The sequence below is a fragment of the Megalobrama amblycephala genome, linkage group LG6, assembly GCF_018812025.1.
Source record: "Megalobrama amblycephala isolate DHTTF-2021 linkage group LG6, ASM1881202v1, whole genome shotgun sequence".
NCBI classification, from domain to species: Eukaryota; Metazoa; Chordata; class Actinopteri; order Cypriniformes; family Xenocyprididae; genus Megalobrama; species Megalobrama amblycephala.
The window spans coordinates 7,357,287-7,381,735 of NC_063049.1; the positions used below are offsets into that span (position 1 = coordinate 7,357,287).

At 36.0% G+C, this 24,449-nt stretch overlaps 1 protein-coding gene across 3 annotated transcripts; it reads left to right on the forward strand.

The window, feature by feature from the left end:
• Positions 1–24,449, forward strand: gad1a (glutamate decarboxylase 1a). 3 transcript variants are annotated; one of them, XM_048192767.1, is made up of 17 exons: positions 1–653; positions 1,570–1,706; positions 3,285–3,344; positions 4,796–4,948; positions 7,491–7,733; positions 7,851–7,941; positions 12,141–12,253; positions 13,541–13,656; positions 15,534–15,613; positions 15,700–15,754; positions 17,194–17,310; positions 17,405–17,469; positions 18,193–18,271; positions 18,499–18,648; positions 20,354–20,461; positions 21,089–21,178; positions 23,424–24,449. In XM_048192767.1, exons 2-17 carry the CDS (start codon positions 1,616–1,618, stop codon positions 23,595–23,597), a joined length of 1,785 nt encoding a protein of 594 aa, XP_048048724.1. In that variant the 5' UTR covers positions 1–653; positions 1,570–1,615; the 3' UTR covers positions 23,598–24,449. The 3 variants fall into 3 exon arrangements, with proteins under 3 accessions (XP_048048724.1, XP_048048723.1, XP_048048726.1); XM_048192766.1 differs by having other exon boundaries at positions 17–653; positions 1,512–1,706; XM_048192769.1 differs by lacking the exons at positions 1–653; positions 1,570–1,706 and adding an exon at positions 1,721–2,009.

The window sequence follows — 24,449 nt, forward strand, 5'->3', positions numbered from 1 at the left end:
CATCTCCTTTCGTGGACAAAATTAGGACTAAAACTTTCTAAGACAAGAGCTTCTCTTTTCAAGGTTAAGAGGGTCGCTTGTCCCATAAACATATAAACCTCCAGGCTCGACGCAAAAGTAGCTTATCTCGCTTATGGATATTCATTATAAACAACCTGTTCGAGAACAGGTGCGAATAAAACATGACATTTCGTGTTCTTCAAGCACTGTTGTCCTTCATGTTTCAAGGTCAGAATGACACAGAGTCCTCTGAAGCAGCATGTCGTGTGTTGTGTTGTTGTGTGTGGTTGTTGTGTTCAACTTGGAAAGTGTTTGTTCGTGACTTGCTTTCTCATTTAAGGCGCAAAGTCCTGCGGGAACGTGCCAGAGCTGTCGTAATGCTCATGCCGACGCTTCTGTAGAAATGTGATGTGTTTCAGAGCCAATCTGATGTTGTGGAGGGGTTCGAGGATTACCAGCCGTGCGTCTGCGCATCGAATAAATAGGCGATTTACGCTCTGGACAGCAGCAAATCAAACATTGCCTCCGGAAAGGTCATCGTGATCTTTTTGACTGATATTTGTGAGCTGATTTTGGAGGAGTGACGTCGAGGAAATTTAGTTGCGTGGAGATTTTTGGATACTGTTGCGATTCTCTGTCGATTCTTTCACAAGGTAAGCGGCTTCCTTTACTTTTAAATGTTTCTGTTGATCATGTCAAGTAAAATGATTAATCTAACAGGTGCTTCACACAGGTTGCCTTTGTTCAATCGATAAACAGTGTATTTTATGAAAAATATATTGCCTATTTGAAGCTAATAATGGAAATCTATATTGCATAATGATATCAGGTTTCTACTAACCTTTCAACAGTCATCAATTTCAATCATCCATATGTCATCTGAACTGAGAAATCAATATGCACCATTTCTTAATCAATGTTTATATGTTTGGGCTTTTAATCAGTATGTGATTCCTATGGCATGATTATGAGTAGCCTACCAAATCCTTTTCTCTTAGAGAAACTTTCACAGTTTCACTTCACAGGTATTATTTCAATGCAAAATCATTTGACGAACTGATCCGGTATCATTCTCAGTCAAACAAACAACAAAACATAATTGTTTATTATTGGCTTAACTTACTTTTTTAGGGAAGGTTAGCTTAAGAAATAATGTAGGGCTCGGCAACCTGTGCGTAGACTGTTAAAAACGAGGATTTCTCCAGGGTTCAGCGAGTTTAATAGTTTAATTTTAAACCATATGAACTTAAAGAATCCTTTATGCTGAAATGGTTCTTTTTTAAAGGTTCTATTCTGTTCTCTTAGATTTTTAAAATGGTTCTATTTCCAGAAGAACTTCTGCTATTGTTACAACTCAAAGAACTTTGACATTTTAAAGAAAAAAAAGTGACACAGATAGGCTATATGAGATCATAATGTAGCTTAAACGAAGTTTTCTTAAAGGTTATAATGTGAAAAAATCTACTTCAATTAAATAGCCTAATGATATTAACCAACCATTAATTATGCAGGTCTTGCTGAATCCCCCCATCTCCCCTCCAGTCAGACTTTTGTTGTCTGCTAGAACAGGAGCAGTTTCTCTGAAAGTGAATTGAGGTCTTAAACACTTGGGGTGATGGCGGCGTCTGCACCCTCCTCCTCCTCCTCCTCCTCCACTGGCGGCGATCCGGATCCCAACTCGACAAATTTACGGCCACCTTCCTCAAGTAGGTCCATCACCGATAAACCGCTATTTCACTCCGGCTATTTGCTTTGTGGCCAACGTCATTAATCTTGTCGGTGAGGCGGGAAAACGGCGCTATTCGCTACGCGTCAGGACCAACAAATCACCGCAGCATTGAGCGCGCGGCGGACCTCCCGCGCCAGCCAGACCAATGTCGTTGTCAACATAGGTGATGGCCTTTAAACACACCTGCTCACAGGCAATTAGAGAAGACAGACGAGCAGCCAACTGTGATCCGTCATTATCCATTTTAAATACATTTTTGCCTTGCTAGATGTACTAACAGGTAGGCTATTACTGTCATACAAGATTGTTTTAAATGTATTATGCCTATTTAAAATTATTTATTATTTTAAAACGACCCTTGTTATTATTATTATTATTACAGGACAATTCTATAGCTTCAGTATTGTATTAAATATTTTTGTCGTCTAAAAGGAAAAACCGTGAAGGAGTCTGTCTGTGTAATTATATGAAGTGTGTCTATAATTGTAGGCGCTCTAAATCGGCACTAATGGCTCTGCTCGCTTCACTGTCTTCCTCTGTGATGGGGGAGGCACACAGCTCTGTTTATTAATTTCCTTATGACCGGAACAGAAACAAGTTCTTCAAAAATTAGTCACGGCATATTGTGACTTTGTGTAGGCTGTGTCTGTAGCTGCAGGGTAAATAAGCGACCATTCACCCTGAGCTCCATTTTATTCTTTTTCTACGTTAGCAATTATAGATTTTAATAGGCTACTTTATCTCCATATATATATATATATATATATATATATATATATATATATATATATATATATATATATATAATTTTTAAAACCGAAAAATCATATTTATTCAATACAATTATCCTCTTAAACTCTAAATGTCCCAGTCTTTCAAACTTTTAAAAAATAACATGTTAATAAAATTGTTTATATATAGCCTATATATATATATATATATATATATATATATATATATATATATATATATATATATATATGTAACAAAATTATATATTGTTTATTGTTCAGTTGCCTTTTGTGAAGATTACATTTGGAAATCAGATTTCAAACCATCCGTTTTTTCCCTGCATGCCACATTTATAGCCTACCAAGCATGGCAATTATTTACATCACTGTCTAATAAAAAGTAAATCTGTTCAAAACGATTTAATGCACCTGAGATGAATAGAGGAGAAGCCATTTGGAGAAGAATGGGAAGGAAGTGGCTGGCTGGCTGGCTGAGGTCTGGACCGACAGAGATAATGAGCTGGTAAATGGGGCTGAACTCGTAATAGCGCTGCTGAGGGTTTGGGCCGCAGAGGCGGGACCGCCGAGCTCCAAATGGAGGGAGCCTCTTGTCCTGATTTGGCCTGTATTAACCCTAAATTTTGTTCAGCTGCCCACATTAATTTCATATTAGAAGCATAAAGGATGGCGCATTTACCGCTTGGGTAAATTTAGGAAGAAGAGGGCTTCAATTGTATTTTTTGGATAGGAAGGAACCTTAATTATCGCTTGATTTCGTAATATTAGCCTACCTACTTAGAGGTTTCGCCGTTTTCTCCCTGTAGACTATGACTGGAGTGGAGTCGCTCATGGATGTACAAGGAAACTTGGAATGAAGATATGCGGTAAGTTGAAAAAAAAAATTGACTCCTTATAAACAATTTATTGACTAAGATGGACGTCGCCTGCCATACTGTGCCTGAAATACCACTTAAAGTGGCACTGCGGTGCATTATATGTCTGTATTAATTGCTTTTTAATGAGCAGACTTGTCATTTAGCGCCCCCTTTTGGTGGTTTGAGTTGGTCACCTAATTGACAGTCAACAGCACCACAGCAATTACCTCTATTATGTACCATGAATGAAGCAGAAGGCTTCAAATGCGTTTCTTTTTTTAAAGACAAAATTAAAGGGGTGATTGTTCGGCATGCTGATCATCTGAAAGACCGAAGATGCACTTCAGATTAAATAAACTGCTGAATATTAGAGAAATGCTAAATGTTGATTTGCTTAACCACACGATTTAAAGAGAAAATCCCTTCGAAAAGGTACGAATTTTAAAGTTAAAGAATAGCTATTTTACCATTGTTTTATCCGGCAGAGTTACGGTCGAGTTAAGAGGTGAGCAGATAAATCTGTGTCCCAAGAGAATTTATGCTCAGTGGACATCTATTAATGACAATCCGTCAAGCCTCTGTTTTGCCGAGATAACGCACGTCGCCTTTATATGGATAGTGCTTTCAAAAGAAATGGTCCCCCATGATTTAATCGTGCTAAATCGGTTTATTTCTGTTGTTTCATTTATGAAAAATAGGCCTACATAAAATAATACTGCCTATAAAATTACAATGTGTTTTACGGAGTAAAAAAAAAAACATACAAATTTATCTTTTATCTGAAAAACTATTTAGATGAAATATTACGTTATTTAACATTTGGCATAGGCCTACTTGAAATGTCGCTCTGGCTGCCGTGTTAAAAGAAGAAGCACCGCTTGAATGATCCCATATATGAAGCTGAAGATGAAGATGAGGACATTGAGGAAGCTGCAGAAGACAAAAATGAAACAGTCTGCAGTACCGTTGATGCGGATGGAAAGAGCTGCAGCTGTCTCGATGCCGACTTTTTTCTGTCTTACTAAACTGACGTTATGTTAAATCGAATTCGTCAATGTGACGAGATCTTAAATTCTGCTCTCAGATAGATCTTTAGTTGTTGTTTTTACAGCATATACAAAAGTAAAATGATTTAATTTGTTACGGTCCCTAACACCATCAGTTATAGTCTGTGAGTATCCGCGCGGCATCAGATCCGCGTCCCTCGCGCTCACGTCTGCTTCTCTGTGGTGGTGATGAGGCTTCATTGGGCATCTAAATCACTGTTACACTGATGTCATCATTGGTGACCTCCCCCCAGATAACCTGTGCCATATAAATACACATGAGTCGGACAGTAAGGACATCCCCACAGCTCCGAAGTGAAGTTTAAAGACATTTCATTTGTGTTCAAATATTTGCTGCAATGTTTGGGAACGGAGGTCGCTCATTTGAGTCTTCTTCTCTGTGTAATAATATAGGATTTTTGCAGAAGAACAATAATGTTGACGACAAGAGCCGAATTGTCGGTTTTTTTAACGACCAGCAGCCCAAGAGCATTTTAACACGGGACAACGAGCGAGACTCCCGCTTCAGACGCACAGAGACTGACTTCTCCAATCTGTATGCAAGAGGTGAGAGATAAAATTTCAATTCAACTTTATTTCCAGACCATTAGAGAGAAGAAACAGTAACAGACAGTGCAAAATATAATATAGGTAATTATACCAATATTTTCTCATAGATGACTGTTGCACCTCATTTTGTTAGACAAAAGCATAATATCATTCTGTGAATCATCCAGCCGACAAATACATTTATACATCAGACTTGTTTTTTTGTTTGTTTGTTTGATTGTTTTTTTGTTGTTTTATTTCCAGCTGTATCCTCATACAGTCAATTCAGGCAACCTGAAGATAGGCTCACGTTTTTTTAAACATAACCTACAAAAGATGGTGGTTTATTTTCACCCTTATGTGCAGAAAACTCGATTAAGTGACTTTTTTGCCTTTTACTAAAATAACTATTTTCTGTTTATTCACTGTAAAAAAGTATTGTTGGTTTAACTTAATAAAGTAAGTTGACTTAAAATTTTTAGTTCATTTAAATTACAAATTTGAGTGAGTTAATAATGAGTTAATACAATGAAAGCTATTGGTTTAATCAACAGAATCTCAAAATATTGTAATCTGAACCACATTAATTATATAAGTTGATTTGACAAAAGAAAAAATGTGATAACAAATCATGAAAATATTTATTTACAGTGTACCAGAACTGTTCATATTATAAACATAATATATAATGTTATATATTATTTGTATAATATATAATATTATAAACATATATATATAATACTTATAGAATTTGCAGTTGGATACTTTTTTATTCTAATATACACATTTTCTTCTAATAAACAGTTATGTTTTTAGAATAAATTAAAAAAGGTTTTAAAAAATGAAATTCCAGGGTTTTGAACAATAAAGCAGATCATGTTATATATATATATATATATATATATATATATATATATATATATATATATATATATATATATATATACAAACTAAAAGTAAATGCAAAAGTTCACTCAATTTGACTGTGATGCAGTATATAGTGAAATTAACATTGTAGTTAAATAAGAAGTAGATTTTCCTTGATCTGTTTCTAGAGTCCAGATGTGTCCAAATGCTGGCTGCTGACAGTGCATTTCTTCCTTAAATGATTTGTAAAATATCTTTCTATTTCTGCCAAAAGATTTCACAAAAATGTCACCATGATTTACATTTATGTAAATGCTTTGCATGAATTACCTTATGTATAATTATTTTCATTTCAAATATTCTGCTTTACAATAATACACTATATATATATATATATATATATATATATATATATATATATATATATATATACACAAACAGTGCTGCTTGAAAGTTGTGAACCACTTGCAGAATCTGAGAAAATGTGAATATTTTTAACGGAATAAGATATTTTACATAAAAAATGTTTACATATGGTCCACAAGACAAAAAATAGTTGAATTTATAAAAATGACCCGCTCAAAAGTTTGTGAACCCTTTGATTCTTAATACCGTGTGTGGTTACCTGGATGATCTGCGACTGTTTTTTTGTTTTGTGATGGTTGTTCATGAGTCCCTTGTTTGTCCTGAGCAGTTAAACTCCCCAATATTCTTTAGTTTTCCAGCATCTTTTGCATATTTGAACCCTTTCCAGCAGTGACTATATGATTTTGAGATCCATCTTTTCACACCAAGGACAATTGATGGACTCAAACACAACTATTAAAAAAGGTTCAAACATTCACTGACGCTCCAGAAGGAAACATGATGCATTAAGAGTTGTGGGGTGAAAAATTTTGAACAGGATAAAGATGTCCAAATTTTTCTTATTTTGTTTAAATATATCTTTTTTTTTACTGCCCTTCAGAAGCAACAGAAGACACTTAAATGTTTGCCAGAAGACAAATAAAGTACAATATTCCTCAATCTTCAAATTCAAAAGGTTTTTACCCCCTGGCTCATGTTTCGTTCTGGAGCATAAGTGAATGTTTGAACCTTTTGTAATAGTTGTGTTTGAGTCCCTCAGTTGTCCTCAGTGTGAAAAGAAGGATCTCAAAATCATACAGTCACTGCTGGAAATGGTTTAAATATGCAAAAGATGCTGGAAAACTGAAGAGGTTTTGGGACCTGAAGGATTTTTTTAATGAATATTGGGCAGTTTAACTGCTCAGGACAAACAAGGGACTCATGAACAACCATCACAAAACATAAAAACAGTCGTAGATCATCCAGATAACCACACACAGTATTAGGAATCAAGGCTTCATAAACTTTTGAATGAGGTCATATTTATAAATTCAGGTTTTTTTTTTGTCTTGTGGACTTTATGTAAACATCGTTAATGAATAAAATATCTTATATAGGACAGTACTAAATAAAAAATTTTCACATTTTCACAGATTCTGTAAGTGGTTCACAAACTTTCAAGCAGCACTGTATATATATATATATATATATATATATATATATATATATATATATATATATATATATATAAATTACATATAACAAATAATTACATATAACAAACAAAAAACATTTATGTAGAACAGCAATTTGATTGACTGATAAAACTGTGTAACATTGGTCACAGATCTGCTTCCTGCTAAAAATGGTGAGGAGTACACAATGCAGTTCCTGTTGGAGGTGGTGGAGATCCTCACTAACTATGTGCGGAAGACCTTCGACAGATCCACAAAAGTGCTGGACTTCCATCATCCACACCAGCTGCTGGAAGGATTGGAAGGCTTCAACTTAGAGCTGTGTGATCAGCCAGAGAGCCTGGAGCAGATCCTGGTGGACTGCAGGGACACACTCAAATATGGAGTCCGGACAGGTGATGACGGATGCCTGCTCTTTCAGTCCTGTTAACTAGCAAAAGAAGCATTAGTATCATAGAAACACATGGTTTGTGTGTGTCTTATTTTCTCTCCTTCTTTCTCTTTCCCTGCAGGTCACCCAAGGTTTTTTAACCAGTTGTCAACAGGTCTAGACATCATTGGCTTAGCTGGAGAGTGGCTAACCTCTACTGCCAACACTAACATGTGAGTTCCACCTTCCTTCCATTCACTTGGGATTTTGTAACATTTTGATGAAGATGACAAGGCAAGCCATAGCAGATCTTTAGCAGCATAAAAACATTCATTATACTATGGGGCTCTTGAATGCTCAAATCTGATTGGTTGATGAATGTTCTAAGGTTGTGCAATTATTTTCAGAATTATTCAGAATTATTTCCGAACACTGTTGAGAGATGCACAGACTCAGATAACTCACACACGCTTAATCTCTCTCTCTCTCTTGCTCTCCTCTAATTAGGGCCCGAGCACCAATGGTGTGAGGACCCTATTGTAATTGCTCGGCCAATTCTTCGAAAACTCATGAAACTTTGCACACGCGTCAGAAGTGGTGAAAATTTACGTATGATATGGGTTTTAGAATTAGGTGGCAAAGTTTGATGTTTCACCATGAAACAGGAAGTTGTTGTAACTTAGGCATACAGTGTCCGATCTGCCCCAAACTTCACATGTGTGATAAGAGTCCTGGCCTAAAGACATCTATATGCCAATATTCAATCAGTCATAGCGCCACCTGCTGGCAACAGGAAACGGCATGCTTTACACTGTAATTCACTCCCAGAAACACATTTCAGTATGCCACGAAGTACCAAACATACTAGAAACACGTTAAATCATGAAACACTTGGCTAAGTGCTAATGCATATGATTAAAGCCACAAAACAGGAAGTTCTTGTAACTCAGGCATACGATGTCTGATCTGCTCCAAACTTCACATGTTTGATAACAGTCCTGGCCTGAAGACATCAATATTAAGTTACAGTCAAAGCGCCACCTGTTGGCAGCAGGAAGTGTGCCACTTTGAAATGACTTTGCTATATTTCCCTTGTATTTACTCGCTTACATGCATGTAGCCCACTGTTCACTGTTTTCCTAAGGCCATTGGGTGGCGGTGAGCCCGGGTGTGAGGGCCCTTTCATTGCTGCTTTAATGTCATTTTGGAATTAGCAATGGAGGCATGGGATGAGATGCATAAGAAATTAGTCCGACACACAAGAACCTGACAAAATGTCTTAAAATACAACATCTGAACAATGTCTTGAGGTGTGGTAACCATATAGTATAAATGGAATAATTGACTCCGGTCTGTTGAATTATTACAAAATAATGCACACCCGAGGTGAAACGGCCACTAGACAAATAACTGAGAGAATTGAGGGCAATATACACACACAAGATAATGAACTGAAAAGAAACAGCTGACAGATAATCAATAATCTAATGAAAAACTAGGACAACCAATGAAAATGTGATACAAACTAAAAGTCCATTAAAAAAAGAAACCAAAACCAAAACAGCAACAGAACGTGACAGATTAGTTGTGTTGAGGGAGTAAATTAATTTGACCAAATTAGACACTTCAGTAATGTGAACATGTAAGAGTTTATATTCAGACTGACTATGAAGTTTTACACTATTTGCAAGACAGAACTGCACATATATTCCCCAAACTTTCTAGAATAGGGCTTTTTATAAAGCCTTAACCATGTGTATTAAAAATCTACTATTAATTTAGCCCAAATGGCTAAATGTACTGCTTCAATTCAAACTTGTCAGATCATTTTAGCTTTAGATCTGCTAGAATTTTTTTTAAAGAACTATGTTTTTTTTTTTAAAACATCTTACATTTTACATTTAGTCATTTAGCAGATGATTTTCTCTAAAGCGACTTGTAAATGAGAACAGCAGAAGCAATCAAATCAACATGAGTGCAACAGTATATACTCCTCTTAAACAACAGATTTGAACATTTTCCATTGGCTTGCTGTTGAACATTCAAAGTGTAACCAACTTCAGTGACAACATCATTTGTGCATATTCAGACTGTTTAACCATAAAGTCATCTTTACACCATGCACAGCTGACAGAAAACATGACTGTGCTGATGCAGCATTTCATTTACAGAGAATTAAAATCATACATTTAAACTAAGCCTAAAACTTTAACAGCCCTTTGCTGCCTTGCAAGCACTTCCTTCAGGAAAAGCAAATCAAGTGTAATATTGCTCCACTGGAGACTGGAATAAAATTGGCATTTACCTGATTGTGCTAGTTCAGAATAACACATATTAGTTCCCAGCAGAAAAGCTCCTGTGATATGTGACAGAGTGTTTTGAGACAGCATGCAGATGGAAATGGCCAGAATGTAGAGTAACACCTCATTGGTCAAGACTAATTTACAGCTACATGGTGAGACACAGTGCCAGCTGAGCCTCTGACACAATCCACACCTCCACCCTGTCATCCAGCCACCCATTCATCTATCCATCTATCTAACCATCCATCCATCCATTTGTCTATTCATTCAAGTAGACTGGTATCTGTGAGAAATATTTGACATTTATATGACACGTATTGCTGGAATGGTCTAATGACTCTAATGTCAGATTACAAAACTAAAAGGAAGTTTAATTCTAATCTAATGGATCAGTATTTTTATTGGTCCATTGGGATATTCTTCATTTATGTAAGGATCTTTTTGACCTCTGAGGGTCAGAGATTTTATGATGTCTTTCACAGTCCATGCCCAAATTCTCCTTTGATCAATAAAAGATTTACTCCTCATCCTCAGATTTACTTCCCTCTTTCCCAAATGACTGAACCTTTGGATTTTAGGGGGCTGTATTTTGTGACTCTGCTGCTTAACGGCTATAATGGCCAGCAGTCAGTTTTATGATAGAACTGACTGTATCATAAAACAGCAAATGACCACTTTTAGAAAATTACATCAGATTTGATAAAATCAGCTTATGAAAATGCCTTGTTCTCCTCATGAAGTACTTTGGAGTGAGCATTTACAGAAGTTTGTAAAGTGTATACCAGGGATAGTCACACTTTTTGCCTCCTTATTGTCAGTCCTTAAAATTTTGTTTTAAAGATATTGAACATTTTCACAGTTATAGCCCAGGAAAAACATAAACAGTTCTGTAATCAGTGATGGGTAGATTACTTACAAACTGTAATTGGTTACTGATTCCAAATTAAATGAAAAAATTGTAGCTCATAACGTAATCCATTACATTACACATTTAAGGTCATATAATCTGACTACTTTTAAATTACTTTTGACCATTTATCACCTTGATTTGCATAGGATATTCTTGTACCATATTGATACAAAAATACAAAGAGAAAGAAAATAAATTCTATATAAAATATATTAATATATTCTTTGTTATCAACTATGAAGTGAATTAAATATTACATTTCTTCAGGTTTTCTCAGACTGGGGGTTGTGAGTTTAATGAAGGCTTTTAAGTAATTAAATAATAAAAACTGAAAATTAAATAAATAATTTTAAAATAAAAACAATTAAAATAAAACTAATTGAAAAAGATTAAAACATTTTTGTTTACCTGTAAGTCATGTGACCATTAACCAACATCAGAGAACCATGAACTTAAATTTATTTCTTTATTTATTTATTTATTGACCTAAATTATTAACTTAAAATCTGAGGGGGAACTTCAAGTAAATATATTAGGTCAAAGAGGTTCAGTTGACAAAAAAGTTGGGGAATCCCTGAATTGCATGTACATATGAAATGATGTGAATTTGTACATTTTAATGTATAACATGTAATCATTTAATCAATAAAAAAGTAATTATAGTCTACAAGTATACAAATATTTTAAAATGTAATGTAATCTAAATACAAGTATTTAATTTTTTGAATCTGATTACGTAATCCAGATTACATGTAATCAGTTACTTCCCAGCACTATATATATTTACCTGCTAGAGAATTGCACTTTTGACACTAAACCTCAGTTTTTGAGATGCATCCTTGTTTCAATTTCCCCATGTGACAGCTAGCCCCGGTCTCCCCTACAGCATATGATTTCACCTTTCATGTTTGCACATGTTCCTGCTGTCTGTAAATTATATGTCAGTACTGTTTATATTGATTAGACAGAACTGCATGAGCACTTGACATTTGCATGTACTAATGAGCTGCTCATCATTACTAATCACCGTGGATGATTATTGATGGGTACTAATAGGTTGAAGATGCATCCAGCGAGGGCCTCCCATCAGAATGATTCTGTGATGGATTGAACAGACTTACATGAATACAGATAGTGAATTACCTCCTGCTGTCAAGACACTTATTAATGTGGGACAAGTAGAAATGAGGGGTGTGTTTATGTGTGTGTGTGTTTACAGGTTCACATATGAGATTGCACCAGTGTTTGTACTGATGGAACAGCTCACCCTGAAGAAAATGCGAGAGATTGTCGGCTGGCCAAACGGAGAGGGCGATGGAATTTTCTCACCAGGTATGGCCATTTAAACAACAGTATAATTAAGAGTTCTAGATTAAAGGTACACTATGTAACTTTTTTTTTCATCAATACAACTTTCTCCAAAACATGTTTTTGTCTTACCCTACTTCACTGTGGTATAAGCCTGTTATAAATGTTTATATTTTAGACCTGTCGGGATTGTTTTTTGCAGGAAATTGCGTTCATACGTCTTGTCATATCTGTAAATAGAGAAAAATTGCTCTGGTACTTTGACTCGTGTCTGGTGTGGGAGTGGCATAGGTTAGTTGTCACAACGAACGAGAAAGGTTGACATGGAGCAGCTAAATCTCCAACCTCCGGTGAATCACAAGTTTAAACAAACATTTAACAGAGGAGAGTCTGCTGGCAAAAAGAGAACAAGACAGAACTCGTAATAAAACAAGAATCAACATTGGCTTGGCTTTTCGAATATGGCGGGAACTGAGGGATTTGAAATATTGTAAAAGCTATGGCGTTTTTATTACTCAACAGGTGAGTAAGTTATTTTATTGAGCAGATAAATTGCCATATGTAGCTCTCTAACAGAATTCATTGTAAAGCTTGATCTATTGTGAAGGGTCATATTCATTCGCACAGTCACGCAGAGCCAAAGCACAACCAAAACAATGTTCTTCTGCAAAATGCATGCAGTTTTTTTCCCACTAGAGAGCCTAACATTACACAGTATGCTTTTATGGAGTAAGTTTTTAATACTGATGTTTTCCTCTCAATAACTGGTGGGTGCACAGATTTAAACAAATGAAAAATGATTCCTGTAAGCAAACTGTGGCACTGTTTCAATTTTTTATTTATCTATTTCTTCATAGAGTAGTAATGCAAAATGTTTCAAAATATTTTTGCAATGAGTATATGATGTTTACACACAAAAAAGCTTTAAATTTAAATGGTTAAAACTGTGTAATCCAAATGGATTGAAATTTTATATGCAATTCAAATACATAAATCTAAATATTTTTTTGATGAGATATGAAAAGAAAGAAACCTTATGAGAAGCCAAGAATGGACGGAGGAGCCTGTCTTCATCTGGCTGCCATGTTAAAGCTAATTTTTGCAGACAAACACATGCACGCACAAATATAAATTGGACCCAAATATAATCCAGCCACAGAATAATTCTGATAATATTGACTAATTCATTTGTTATTTAAATTTATTTGAGGCACATGTAAATGTGTCTGTCTGTTCTTGAGATAATTAGCACACAGTGTTAATTACAGACCACCTCATCAGTTGAATGTAGCAAAATGTTTGTTCTTGCAGGAGGAGCGATCTCAAACATGTACAGCGTGATGGTGGCACGGTACAAACACTACCCTGAGGTTAAAATCAAAGGCATGGCAGCGGTTCCCAGACTGGTGCTGTTCACCTCAGAACATGTAGGTCATTCACTCACTCTCTCTCTTCTCTCTCCCTCAGTTTATTTTTTCTCTCTCCATTTCTGTGTAGTTAAATGCTTGTGCACTGAGAAAAGTGAAACGAATGTGTAATTTATTGCAGTTTTATATTGATTTAATTAAAATTGTGATTTCCGGTTAAAGCCATTTTGTTCAGTTTATCTAAAAGTAAATAACACTCTCCAAAGTCAAAATTAAAAGAAACTATTTTGTTTAAATAGTATTTTCACTTCACACTAGAGTGTTGATGTGCAAAACACATAGCTGGCTCGCTTCACTGACTGATTATTTACTGACTTTTTTTTTTTTTTCAGTGTGGTTTGAGAGCCTGAAAGTTTTACTAATATTTTTAATATTTGAATTGTTGCTATCAAATGTTTTTGAAGTCACATCAGTGGTTAAACTTGCATAATAGGAATGGAATAAAATATGAATATTCTGTTATCATATACTCACCCATGAGGGTTGTTCCAAACCTGTATTTTCTTTCTCTCTGAACCCCCTGAAAAAAAAATGTTTTGCAGAATATCCTGGTGTCTCTTTTGAATCCAGTGAGCTCCAAAACAGATAAAATAAGCACCTACTTTAAAGTAGTCCATACAACTTGTGCATTTTATTGTAAGTTGTGGTTGTGTTAACCAAAATTTTTCCGTCATTGAATGATTTTTTTAGCATTGATGAACAAATCTGAAAGCTGTCTGTCATTTGACAGATTACACTGAGGGTTATCTATTGTAACTTGTAACTGTAATTCCCACCCCTGTCCAGATGGTGGCGAGCATGCATATTAATGAGCTATTATGTAGCATTGTCTCATCTTTGATCTCAGTTTGAACTTCAAACGGCCAAAGAGTTGTGATGTTGTTGATGAAAGAGGTGAAAATGAGGGACTAATGCGGATGTGGTGGAGGATGAAGGACAAAACAACACACAATGTTTATCAATCACAAGAACCCAGCAGAAAAAGAAAGTCGAGTTTAGTTCAATTCATGTTTTTTAAGTGTTTTGTTCATATTTTAATCATAATTGTTCATATTTTCCAGTTCAGGCACAAAGGTCATGTTTTAGTGGCCTCCACTGTCACTACGCAAAAAGACAAACAAACATTCATCTCTTTCGTGTAGTGTTAAACATGTAAAATGATTCACAGTTGACTGTTAATCTGTTCTCTTCATAAGTAAAATAAATGCATAATCTAGCCTATATGCTCATCCTGTAAATTCATGATTAAAAATGAAAATGTGAGTGAAAACAAATGCTATTAAATGTATTATTATAATTAAAATTTGAAAATGATGGGTAATAATAGATTATGACGGAATTTTTATGACCTTGTCCTTCGAGATGATGGACAATGAGAAAGTCTGACGCAACGACTTATTGTAAGTCTTCTGAAACCATAAGCGAGCATTTTGTGATATCAAAAGACCAAAATTTTACCCAATACTCTCTGTAAACCTCCTTTGCCGCACCTTTCACATCTCATTTGCACACATTAAGATATCAATGACATCAAACATTCGCGGTTCCATGACAGATCATCATTGATGTCCAACCTGGTGTGATGTGTCTTGCACCATATTTGAATGTGTGCAAATGCAAATGAGATGTGAGAGCTATGCTGGATGATGCTTTCCGTGGGTCAGTTTTGAAGCTTGACAGACCTCATTTCTATTCACTTTCATTGTATGGAATGTCAGGATATTCTGCAGAACATCTCCTTTTGGGTCACACAGAAAAGTCATACAAGTTTGGCATGACATGAAGATGAATAAATTAATTTTCATGTTTTTGGCGAAGTAAGCATTTAATGTATGAACTATCATACACTTACAAGTCTGTTACAATATTGTTCCCAGAGTCACTACTCTATAAAGAAGGCCAGTGCAGTGTTGGGTTTTGGCACAGAGAATCTGATCTTGCTGAGCACAGATGAAAGGTAAGCAGAAGCTCTCTGTGTCTGTGCTGTGTGTTTGAGGACCCTCTCATCAGCGAGAGTCTGTTAAATTTGTGTCTCTTTGTTAGAGGTAGAGTCATTCCAGCTGATCTGGAGGCCAAAGTCATTGACGCCAAACAGAAGGTGAATGTCCTGTACACAAGAATAAACTCTTCAACTTGTTAAAGAATTAGTTCACTTCAGAATTAAAATTTCCTGGTAATTTACTCACCGCCGAAACGATCAGTCAGTTTCTAAAAATAAATAAAAAATGATGTTTTCAAAGCGAACATGCAAAGAGTAAAAGTCAAACGGCATTCACAAAAATAGGTAAAACAACGATGCTGGGCGATTTTGAATTTGGAGGAGAAAATGAGATTTTTTGAGTTTTTTGCCCTATCGCAGTACTTCCGCCTACGTCACGTGTGATCTTTCCAACGTGATTACGTAATGCGTGGTGCATCGCAGGGCCAGTGCAACATGAGCATTTGTGGTTAAAAAGTATGTAAATTTTGGCAGATCGTTTCTCTAAATAAGACTCTTATTCCTCGTCTGGGATCGTGTAGAGCCCTTTGAAGCTGCAATGAAACTGACATTTGGACCTTCATCCCGTTGAATCCCAGTGAAATCCACTATATGGAGAAAAATCCTGAAATGTTTTCCTCAAAATCCTTAATTTCTTTTCAAATGAAGAACAAAAGACATAAATATCTTGGATGACATGGGGGTGAGTAAATTATCAGGAAATTTTAATTCTGAAGTGAACTAATCCTTTAAGAGGTTAAAAGTGCACTTTGTAATAATGTCAAATTAAACATTTTTTTCTTTCTTTTACATCTTATATCATTATGTTTTAATAAACTTTCGTCATGCTTTAAAGTACACTTATTTTGATGTTTTGACTAAAGGCGATGATACATGGGGCAACTTTTTGAGCAATGTTGCTGTCAATGAGCAACCAGGTGAGACACAGGGCCCATGTCCAATCTAAAGTATCCAGATAGAAATTTGTTTCACATTCTCAATGGGAAAGTGCCCAAGCAACATCGCTCGACAACATTGCCTGGCAGCATTGCTCAAAAAAATTTCCCTGTGTATCATCACCATAACATACAAAAGCACATGTAAAGTACTTGATATTAATTTCAACTGTATGCGTTATTCGATATTACATTTAAAGTTAATATATTTTAAATGTACTAGACTTATTAGACTCATCAGAAATGTGTAATTACAAATATATTTAAATACTTGACATACATGCAAGTATCAATATGACATTAAAGTACATTTTAGATGACCATAAATGCTTGTCAGTACATACAGTAACCATATTTCAAACACAATATAACTAATTATGAAACTTTATATTAAGATATACTTAAGTTCTACTTAAGTGCATCAAAAATGTTCTAAAGTTAAGCTAATTGCATCTAATATGAATTTAAACTCTAACACATTTTCATTTAATTGCAATTAACATGCAGTTAGTTCTAAGCAGTGCATCTACAACTTTGATTTTGTTTGTGTATGTGAAGTCAGTTTATATGGTGAAGTGGCTCTGTTGTGTCTGTGCTGTCCAGGGGTTTGTGCCGATGTTTGTGAATGCTACAGCTGGATCTACAGTGTACGGAGCCTTTGATCCAATCAATGAGATCGCTGACATCTGTGAGAAATACAACATTTGGCTTCATGTGGATGTACGTTTGTGATTCTTTTTTTACTCAGGTAAACAGATGTATTATGTTGAAATGCTGTGAATAAGTTTCTGATGGTGTAAATGTGTTTTTTAAGGGAGCGTGGGGAGGAGGTTTGCTGATGTCCAGAAAACACAGACACAAGCTTAACGGCATTGAGAGGTATCATACATAAGCACCAGCAGCGTTGGGATGATCTCAAAAAGTGGAGAGACATATTATAAACCTTATGAGCTTGCTTCATGAATATTATATTATATTCATGAATATTATTTTACCATATAAATATAGTACATATTAAAGTGATGCTTTAAATAAGTACACTTATTTTGATGTGTCGACTGAAGCACATGTAGAGTACTTGATTTTAATTGTAACTGTAGTCTTATTCAATATTACATTTAAAGTTAATATATTTTAAATGTACTAGATTGCATCTTCATCGTTACAAATGTGTAGTTACATATATATTTAAACACATGACATGAAAGTAAAATGGAAATAACATTAAAGTATATTTCAGTTTATCACAAATGCTCTACATTTTAATTTAATTGCAATTAACATGCAATTAATTGTCCAAAAACATTACATTCAGTTCGCACTTAAGTATACTGTTACTGTAATAAGAACTCATTTCACAAGAGCTGTCCTTTGCTGATTCAACCAGTTAGTAGAGGTTTCTGCTTGGTCCTAAAGTCCTTGGTTTTATTTGCCTGCTTATTTTTGCACTGCAGTTAAGCAAATTAAATTGTAATATAAGGATTTCCCAAAATGGGAGGGGCAGACTTTGACATTTCTTAATGTTATAATGGTATATTATTGCCTCTATAACCAACTAAACCACGTGCCAACACCGTGTTCTGATCAGTGCTGTTTCTGCAGAGCTAACTCTGTCACATGGAACCCACACAAGATGATGGGTGTTCCACTACAGTGCTCCGCCATTCTGGTCCGAGAGAAGGTAAGAGAGAAAGACAGAAATGGGGGTGGCAGAATGAATGAGTCTTAAGGATAATAGAATGGAGTAAAATTTAGTGATAGAATACAAAGAAAACATGACTAGAAACAAGATCTTCAAAAGACAATAAAGTAAAAGAGCGATAGACAGGACAGTTTGACATGTGATTATGTTCATCTCTGCTCAGTGCTCCTGCCATCTCATTGTGTTCATGTGTGTGTGTTTAACAGGGTCTACTACAGGACTGCAACTCCATGTGTGCTGGATATCTCTTTCAGCAGGATAAACAGTATGATGTCAACTATGACACGGGGGACAAGGCCATACAGTGTGGCCGCCATGTAGACATCTTCAAATTCTGGCTCATGTGGAAGTCAAAGGTGTGTGCACATTCATGAGATCAGAAGCTCAGTGTCTGATAATGTGTTACTCATGAATTAATCAAACAAATGGATAGATGGATGATAGATGAACGGTGGATGGATGATGGCTGGATGAATATATGTATGGATAAATGGTTGGTTGGTTGGATGGATTTCAGCACACTATCCTCTAGTAGTTTTATCTAAAGCCAAACGCGCTTCATTCAAGCCCTTCCAGCTCCGTGTGTGTTCTCTCTTTCTCCAGACGTGCACCACATTAACGGTGCGTGTCCACTGGCTCGGAGCAGAGCAAGGCAAAGAATTAAATTTCCCCACCCCCCTACCCCGATGTCACAGTCCATCACGATGTTTCACTGTAGACATCGTCCGATGCCAATTTGGTAGACATCGCCCAACACTAATAGATGGATGATATATGGATGGTCATGGATGGATGGATGGATGGATGAATGAATGAATGATGGATGGATGGATGGATGGATGGATGAACAATTGGATGGAAAATGGATGAATGGTGGATTATGGATGGATGATGGATGGATGGTCGGATGGATGAATGGTTGGATGGAAGGATGGATGAATGGTTGGATGGATGATCGGTTGGTTGGATGGATGAATGATGGATGGATAGATGAATGGTTGGATGGATGATGGATGGATGGATGAATGAATGAATGAATGAATGAATGAATGAATGAATGATGGATGGATGGATGGATGGATGGATAGATGGATGAACGGTTGGATGGAAAATGGATGAATGGTGGATTATGGATGGATGATGGATGGATGGTCAGATGGATGAATGGTTGGTTGGTTGGATGGAAGGATGGATGAATGGTTGGATGGATGATGGCTGGATGGATGGATGAATGGTTGGATGGATGGATGGATGGATGGATGGATGGATGGATGGATGAATGATGGATGAATGGATGGATGGATGGAAGGATGGATGAATGGTTGGATGGATGATGGCTGGATGGATGGATGAACGGTTGGATAGATGGATGGATGGATGGATGGATGGATGGATGGATGGATGAATGATGGATGAATGGATGGATGAACGTTTGGTTGGATGAATGATGGATGGATAGATGAATGGTTGGATGGATGAATGATGGATGGATAGACGAATGGTTGGATGGATGAATGATGGATGGATAGATGGATAAATGAATGGATCATGGATATAGAGCAATGAATGAATGAATGATGGATGGGTGGATGGATGGATGGATAATGGATGAATGGTTGATAGATGAATGATGTATGGATGGTCGGATGGATGAACGATTGGTTGGATGGATGGATGATGGATGAATGGTTGATAGATGGATGATGTATGGATGGTCGGATGGATGAACGATTGGTTGGATGGATGGATGATGGATGAATGGTTGATAGATGGATGATGTATGGATGGTCGGATGGATGAACGATTGGTTGGATGGATGGATGATGGATGAATGGATGGATGAACGGTGGATGGATGGATGGATGGATGGATGGATAGGTAAACAGTTGGATAAATGATGGATGGATGAATGGGTGGGTGGGTGGGTGGATAGATGGATGGATGGATGGATGGATGGATGGGTGGGTATTGTATTGTCATGTAGAGAATCAATGTCAATCCAACAGAAGATGCTTGTGCAGAATATCAGCTGTCATGTTATGGATCTTTCATCTTTAACAGGGCACTATTGGCTTTGAGAAACACATCGACAGATGTTTGGAGCTGTCTGAGTATCTCTACCACAAGATCAAGAACCGAGAAGGATATGAGATGGTGTTTCAAGGGGAGGTGAGTGAAAACACAAAAGAGTTTACCACTGTCCATAATAACATACTCCAGTACTATTCAGAGTCAAGGTGTCTGTTACTAGTCTGAGCCACATCATGGCCTTGTGTCTTTAAGACTAGCAGAGAGTTGTTCTACAATCTGGTAAGGGCCTGTAACACATTGCTCATGTGGTTTATGTTTAACTAACATTAAAATCTTGTTCAACAAGATTCTCTTCAAACGGTTGCTCTGATAGGAGTTGACCTGAAAGAGAAAACTGACCACAGAAGAAGATTGTAGAAGTTTACATCACTATACTGCCCCTTATGGCAATGCTGAGAATGCAGCACATACTTGCAATGCATTATGCTTTGCATTCTGACACATTTCAGAATGCACCAATACATGAAATCGCATTTGTGTTGGTCAAAGTGTTTACATCCATGTACTTGTGTAGAATATATTTCAGATCTTAGACAACTTTAAAGATGTTGAAAATGAACACTCGCAGTGCACAGAAGCAAAGAATGTAGCAATTTATTATGATTCACAAATTTATAATTTGTTCGAAGAATACTTTGACAAATGTCTGCTTAGAATATGTCCTGTTTTCTTAAATGCTATGCTGTCTTTCTGTCTGTTTCTCAGCCCCAACACACCAATGTGTGTTTCTGGTACATTCCTCCAAGCCTGCGACTCCTGCCAGATGGAGAGGAGAAAAGACAACGGCTTCATAAGGTGAGATGATACTCAAAGAATCTCTGTCTTATATACACAAACTGATTAAATAAAAAATGTGTACACCCTAGTGTCATCAAAAATATCGATATTTTGATACATATACTGAAATATCTGAAATGGTTCCAATACTCGTTTTCTGCAGTATCGATACACCAATACCAGCTGTACACTCTCACACTCTCTTTTCTCCAACGGCGAATTGACACAAACCTGCCTCCTCTCACTCACTTGTCTCATTCACTCTGGTTGAATTGTGCTTGTATTGCGCATAATTTTACATAATTCCCACAGGTTTCGCGCTCACACCAAAAGTGTGATCTATATAAATGGTGCGCACATAAAGACACCTCTCAAACAGCTGATGAGTACCAAATTAAGTTGTTTTTTCTGGCTTATTGGGCTTCAAAAACACACAAAATTGTCAAAATGCCTGTCTTGGCAAGTATTCAGGTAAAAAAAGTCAGTTTTGGAACGTAAATAGTTGACAAAATGCATGTTGTGTAACAGTATATTGGATCCGTGCATACACTCTTAAAGTGACTGCAGCCTAATTTCCCTGCTGCTGTCTGTCATGTTAACCAAAGAACAAAAGGGAACTAAATCACTCACTGCTCTTGACTGAATAACTTTTGTAAATTTAATTTGTAAGCATTCATCTGTATTTAATTTAATTAATTTTTACAATTAAGAATATCCAGTATTATTTTACATTTGATTACTTTATTTGATTATTATAGTATTTCTTACTTGAACACTACTGTTAAGGCCTGTACACACGACGTTTAACGCCTAGTGACTAAACAAAGGGTGCCAATGTGAGTGTGCACACCGACGCGAAAAACGCTTCCTAGCTTCCTAGGTCGCGTATCAGTATACCGTGTAAACGAATGTGGCCGACTCCCTGATCAGTGCCCTGACTAGTGAACTAGGAAGAGCTGATTGAGACGCACGCAAATGGGTGCTCTGCCAGTTCTTGGCCACACCAATAGCTGTGTATTATTTCTGTATTTTTACTGTTTGTCTTTTTCTTTTACATTAAAGAAATATAGTTGAGAATGTCTATTTCATAAATATGTTTATTTGCACTACCGTTCACTTGCACTACTGTCATTGTGACTTGCACTACCGTTTCTGACTACCGTCTCTCATATGTCATATATATATATATATATATATATATATATATATGCCATTTTATATCTGCATTTTTATCTTCTTTAACTTTTTATTAATATCATAAATATGTCACATAAGTGCCACATACTGTCAGGGAGTGAATTCGCATGTTCACTCTGCGCATCGCCAGTGAAAATCGCTTGGGTACGAACACAAAAAACGTCTCGAAAAATGCTGGCGATAAACGCGTGCGATATTCGTCCCGGTGTGTACAGGCCTTTAGACCCACCTTAAAAACTTAAAGCTTATTAAAGCTTAACTTATTTCCTTTGTATCTTTATTCTGTTGTATTTATTTGTGATATCCTTTGCAGTTTATTTGTTCTTATTTTATGACTGACTGTTTATTTGTCTATTTTTTTTTTTTTTTGTAAATTTAGTTCAGAATTTCAAATAAAGCCTCTGTTTGTAAGCTATTGCAACAAAATTAACCAAATTATCACAAAAAAATAGATAAAAAAAATAAATAAATAAAAATGAGATAATAATTTTTTTTTTTTTAAATGTTTTCCTTGTGGTATCAATCGAAAATGGTATCGAATATCGGTATTTTTCAAGGTATCATATTGAAATTGGAAATTCCAGTATCGTGACAACACCAGTTGTGTCAAAAGTTTGTAATAATTATGATTTTTTAAATGTTTTTGAAAGAAGTCTCTGCTCACCAGGCCTGCATTTATTTCATGAAAATTACAGTAAAACGTCAATATTGTGAAATATTATTACAATTTAAAAGAACTGTTTTCTATTTTAATATATTTTAAAATGTAATTTATTCCTATAATGACAAAATTGAATTTTCAGTGTCTTCTGTTATTTGAAATTGTAAACATATTTCACAATATTGTATTTTTAATCAAATATTTAGCCTTGGTGGGCATAAGACTTTTTTTTTTTTTTAAAACATAAGAAAAAATTATAATTATTCCAAAATTTTGACTGGTACGCCACATATTTCACTACAGAGAACTCACTTTATTAATACTGTACAACAAAATACTTTACATGTATTCATAATTCATAATACTGTACAAGTATTAAACTTCTGTCTTGTGACTTTTATCTAGGTTGCACCCAAGATCAAGGCACTGATGATGGAGTGTGGGACAACAATGGTGGGCTACCAGCCTCAGGGTAATAAGGTCAACTTCTTCAGAATGGTCATCTCCAATCCGGCTGTAACCAGGTCTGACATTGACTTCCTGATTGATGAGATAGAAAGACTGGGACAGGATTTATAGAGTGTACCGGGTGGAAATTCAGTAGACGTTAGTAGATTCTGTAGGGATATAGGAAATTAAGAAGACATTCTGAAGTATTGTATCAGCTGGACATTCCAGAGTATTAGACCAGTGAAGTGCTCTAGAATAATGAACCTCTCGGATATTCTAGAATGTTCCACTACGAAATTGGACATTCCAGAATGCAGAGGTGATGAGCTCTTTGAGCTATAATTTCATAATGAAGGACCATATTTTCATCCTATGACATTATATGTCTTCTCCTCTTCCCTTCTCCCAGTTGTCTGTCTGTTGTGTTCTGTTGTGTTCTGTTCTTTCTTTTAACTGGAAATATTATACTCACTGTAAACTGCACAACTGTACATTAAAGGAATATTCAAGGTTGATTACCATAGAAGTTAGAAATAATTTGTCCATCACTTTGTACAAAGAAACAAAAATTGTGCTTACAGTACAGCTTTTACAATGGAAATATAAGGAGCAAGGCATTACGTTGGGGTCATAATACCACACTGCATTAAAAATATAGTCACAAATACAAAGTTCTGTCATGAAACTCTAGATGGCACAGGCTAATAGGTCCTAACCTGCTTGTAATCACATTGTTATATATAGGGCACAGCTTATTGGTTCCTGCTGTATCAGTAGCCAATGAGCTTGCGTGCTCAACCTTCAAATACTTTGGTAGCATTTGCCTTTGCAGTGCAGTGCGCTTCAGAAACCCTCACCCTTCCCCAGCTCCACCTGTATAGATCTGCTACAGGTAATTCATGTCCGCTATATTGTACAGCAGCAGCATGTCTTACTTGCTCACAGCATTGTGTCGTGTATGTACTGGCAGTAGCAAGTCCC